The sequence below is a fragment of the Triplophysa dalaica genome, chromosome 24, assembly GCF_015846415.1.
Source record: "Triplophysa dalaica isolate WHDGS20190420 chromosome 24, ASM1584641v1, whole genome shotgun sequence".
NCBI classification, from domain to species: Eukaryota; Metazoa; Chordata; class Actinopteri; order Cypriniformes; family Nemacheilidae; genus Triplophysa; species Triplophysa dalaica.
The window spans coordinates 7,696,822-7,701,433 of record NC_079565.1 but is presented as its reverse complement, the minus strand read 5'-3'; the positions used below and the strand labels follow the sequence as shown (position 1 = coordinate 7,701,433).

The 4,612-nt window shown below is 38.0% G+C and overlaps 1 protein-coding gene across 1 annotated transcript in view; it reads right to left on the bottom strand.

Moving 5' to 3' along the window:
• Positions 1 to 1,090: 1,090 nt before the first annotated feature.
• celsr1b (cadherin EGF LAG seven-pass G-type receptor 1b) overlaps positions 1,091 to 4,612 on the bottom strand; it is a 43,097-nt gene continuing 39,575 nt past the window's right edge. The window contains 9 exon segments of the mRNA XM_056740291.1: positions 1,091 to 2,336; positions 2,416 to 2,671; positions 2,857 to 3,069; positions 3,197 to 3,340; positions 3,500 to 3,594; positions 3,688 to 3,824; positions 3,968 to 4,093; positions 4,231 to 4,357; positions 4,458 to 4,534. Of these exon segments, the coding sequence (XP_056596269.1) occupies positions 2,312 to 2,336; positions 2,416 to 2,671; positions 2,857 to 3,069; positions 3,197 to 3,340; positions 3,500 to 3,594; positions 3,688 to 3,824; positions 3,968 to 4,093; positions 4,231 to 4,357; positions 4,458 to 4,534 (1,200 nt within the window). The 3' untranslated portion in view covers positions 1,091 to 2,311.

Genomic DNA, 4,612 nt, shown 5'->3' with positions numbered 1-4,612 from the left:
GTGAACAGCACAGGCCTAGTGTGTCTCAACAAGTGAGGTGGACATTAATCCTCTAACTCTCTCAATCCATGCTTAAAGTTTATACGTCATGCGGGTATGGAAACAAAAGGAGTATTTTTCATGTGTATTTCTTGAGCAGTCGTGTTTTGACGTGAAAAGGCATTGTAGGTCTAGACAGACATGTAACAGGTCTGGTTTGACTTGTTTTCTGGGGTGTTCCGGCCTCGGTTACAGGTTTAGTGTATGGACGCTAGGTGCCGCTCAATGCAAGGCGTTGGTTAAATCTATACAGGAACGTTAAAGTTGGACGTGTCAAAGAAACATATTAAAACTAGGGCTGTCAAAAGATTAATCGCGATTAATCGCATCCAGAATGATATATATCTGTGTACTGTGCATAATAATTTTGTATTTATTAACACACACATCCATGCACATATTTAAGAACAGGGGTGCCTCCAGAAATTCTGGGCCCTATGAAAACCAAAGTTTCTGGGCCCCCTACAAGTAGGTACAAATCTTTTGACAGCCCTAATTAAAACGCAATTTATGTTTTTACATCTGCCAGATAAGTAACAGAAACCAACCGTTGTTGTAGAGACCCTCAAAGACCATTACAGTTATCATTAAAACCAATTCAACTCCCATTATAACTATTAAATCAATTTATTTTTGTTGTCTATTGGTTTTTTTTTTAGAACAGGGATTTATTAAAGGTATTTAATAAGCAATACTTCACCTACCATGGTAATATCCCCGCTAAAAAAATACATTGATACCATCACAGAAAGTATAAGGTTTCCATTAGATTACCATTATGATCCATTAGCTTTTTTCAATTAAAATCATTACGCAATTCCATTCTGATAACATCCCACCAATGGCACCCATCACATACCAGGGGACACCATTTTAGTTTCCATTAAAACCAATACGATTATGATCATTAAATCCAATAGAATTTTTTATAGTTTTTTTGGGGCATGTTTCTGTTGTTGTTGTCTTTCTCCAGGGCTTTAAATTATGAAAGATTGTTTTTCATACTGTGTCAACAACTTTTACAGAAACAATAGCATACAAAACAACCAACAATGTTTTTTATTAAATCTTCCTCATTTGTTTATTTACAAATTCAATGTTTTATGTTTTATCAGTGCCAAGATTTTAAATGCCTTTATCGTTACATGCTTGTATCTCCTAATGTATCTCATGAATATTGAGAAGTAATGGAGGTATTTCATGGATACACATTTGATCTATTTTATGGTATAGGATGTTTGTTCACTTAAAGACTACTGTATACAATGAACTCTATGCTATTAACTAAACACAGACTACATGGTTAGTGGTATCAGTTATCATAGTTTGACATTTACAGTGAGTAAAACTGAGAAAAGGGTCCCTGAACTTGTGGACAAAAGCATATAGTGCATATTCACACAAGAGGTTTGGCAGAGCAGTAACATTGTTTTTTCACTTTTGAAACCCTGTTGACAATTTAGATTCTTAGAAAACATGAATGTACAGCAGTGGCATAATAAAAAAATGAGGCAATGCTGAACATATGCTGTGAAATACTGTCAGTGGTAAAAATACAATGGACCATCCATCCATTTAACTCAATACAGAATGTTGGCAGAGAATTACAGACAGTGTGTACAGTGGATATCTTCATTCTGATAATTCATCTAATACTACTGGGGAAAAATAAACTCAATTAAAGGAACTGTGTGGGGCGACACGGCTAAAAAACACATTTATAAACATTGCACAATTGCTAATTCTCACAAATATAAATTTACACAATTTAAACATATCAAGTAAATTTAAAACAGTGCTGTAAAAATATCACGGTAAACAAAAACATAAATATTCAGTACTGGCATCGCGTTGAAATCCTATTTTACAATTTACAGATAGGTAGCCCTATTAAATATCTAAAATGCAAAATATTACCTATAAACATCACTTACACATGTCTATACAAATATGAATTCGTATCAGTCTTTATTTTTACCATGTTGTAGCTTCGGACCAACTTCTATCCAAACTGGAAGTCATACCTCCTGTCATATCTTCAGAGCAACTACGCCATGCAGCTCCATCCAGTGTAACATTCTGATAGCAGAAAGCTTTTATGTCCTCGTGCATCTTGACTTTTTCTGCCGGGATACCAAGTGCCTGGTCTACATCTTCATAAATAGTTCAAACAGTACATAGACAATCATGTTATCTGGAACGGACCATGCTGTGTATTAATACTGCCTGGTGTTCAATGGTCCATCAGACCACTTCCAGTCTTCCAAAAGACTCAGATTGAAGTTTCATTGCTTCCACTAAGACAAGAAAGACAGAGATTTGATCATCTGGTGTATGTGTTCACATAACGTAACGTGTATCCCTCATTGTACTTACTCAGAATCACATTCATCTTCGGCTGGGGTGGTTGTGGCTGTCCGCCCGTTCAGCGCAGGCTTTGGTACTAGTGGAGGGGGTTTGATGATGATGCTGTTAGGCTCTGTTCCCGGGCGAACCCCCTCGTCGGACCCCACTGACGGACTCTTACGGGGTATCTGTGGCAGGCTATAATCACAGAGCTTCTCCCTTAAACGGTTCTTCATGTTCTTGTCTGTCAGCGGAGGGGGATAGGTGATCTTGTTCTTTAAAATGCCTAGAGGATTTATAAGAAACAAAGACAAAAGCATGAGATACATACCGGTAGTATATACATCTGGTAAGTGTATTAATGTGTAAGATATATAATGAATTGTGTGTGTGTTTTATATATAGGTTTATTTGATAAAAATGTTATTATTAATGTATATAATTTATGTATATGTATATTATATAGCTCACCTCTCCTTGGTAGCTGGTTGCTGTTTGGCTGACTTGGTGGGCTTTCATTCTGAGACACATCTCCATTCTGACTGACTTTATTTCCCTGATGAAGTTCCACGTTGACTTTTGTCTCCACACCTAGTTTCTCCGGACCAGCCACATCTTCACTTTCACTGGCTCTGGGCGGCTCCTCCGGCAAGTATGGCTTTCTATGACTGGACACTGCATCACCTGCAAAATAACACCGGGAAAAGTTAAAAAGAACAACCTGAGCAGTTATTTAAAATATTTTCGGTGTTCATTGCAGAACATAGAGGAAAACAATGACATCAGTGGTCATAAAAGAGGCCGCGGGCACCTTTAGGAGTGCTCTGGACGGGAGATTTTTCATTATTCCATTTGGTCTTGGAGCACTTGGCGTCATCCTCGCTGTCAGATGAGTGAGAGGAAGCGCAGGAGCTGCTATTGTCGTCCACCGAGAGCTCGCTGTCCGAATCAGAGTCTGAACAAACGTTTACACAAGTTAATTGTTATCTGACTACAAAACTGCTTTCCATTATAGGCTGTTTTTACGAATGTGAGTTTACGAAATTCCCATTCGTAAACTTTAAAGCAAAAGCACATAAAATCAGAAAACATGTGAGGTTAAATGTGTCCTTACCTTCTGGCTTTGAATTCTTGCGCAAAAATAGTGACAAGTCTTTTTCGTCACGCCCCCCTTTTCCGCCGTTCGATGACACGCTGAGTTTTTTCTCCCTATGTGAAAAGAACAATTGTTTACACTTGTACATTTTTATTTTACTAAAGCACCACTCGTTTATTTTGTCTGAAATGTAAAAAGTTTGTTACCCGAGTTTGCATGCGAGGATGCTGCTCCCGTGACTTTTCCCCGACCTCACGGAGCTCTCTAGAGATACTGTCGACTCTCCGATGGTGGTTCGGTACAGCCCTCCATCCTCTGTGTAGGCATCATCGTTCAAAGAACGCTAAACAACAGTGGAAAGTCTTACGATCAGTGACTTACTATGTTCCTCTGTATTTATTTTAATCTCATGTTGTGAATAAGACTGTAACATGGTGACATTGTTCAAATATCTTTGAGAGTAGATAATCTTAAAGTCAAATTTACAGTGAGTAAAGTTGGCCGTGTTCCACTGAGCTCATCGACTGGAACTTTCTGGCCCATAAAGACACTTTTAAGGTTCTTCCTGACGTCTTTGTTGAGAAGGCAGTGGAAAAGGAAGATGCAAATTCCCTAAAGTGAAGAGAAGTAGTCTTCATTTAGTGGTTGAAGAGTAAAACGACTTTCTTCATAATATAAAGAAAACATTTTTTTGATACTGAGTCTAAAATATGTTCTTAAGAATAGAACTTGTTGGTAATATATATTACCTGTATGCAGCTGAGAATGGCGAAGAGGTAGTGGAAGGAAAGGGCATCACTGTTGACGGCCATTAGACCTAACAGCCAGGTGGCGCTGATGAGCAACAGAAGTAGGAAAGCCACTCGAAGAGCAGAGCTGAAGAAAAGTTCAAATGAGAAGTTGAAGTTCCTGATAAGAAGTCAACTTTATTTCTGAAACACTGATTGAGGTTGAGCTGGAAAAATGCTGAACTTACATCGCTCCTGACTTTTCTGTTCGCTGTCTTCTTCCACAAGAGGCTTTGGCCGCCAGTACAATTAGAACCATGTTAATCTGTAAAAAAAGAAGAATGTTTTTCATTATCAAAGCAACAATCTGTAACTTTATCCTCTGTATTATAATCTCTATTTT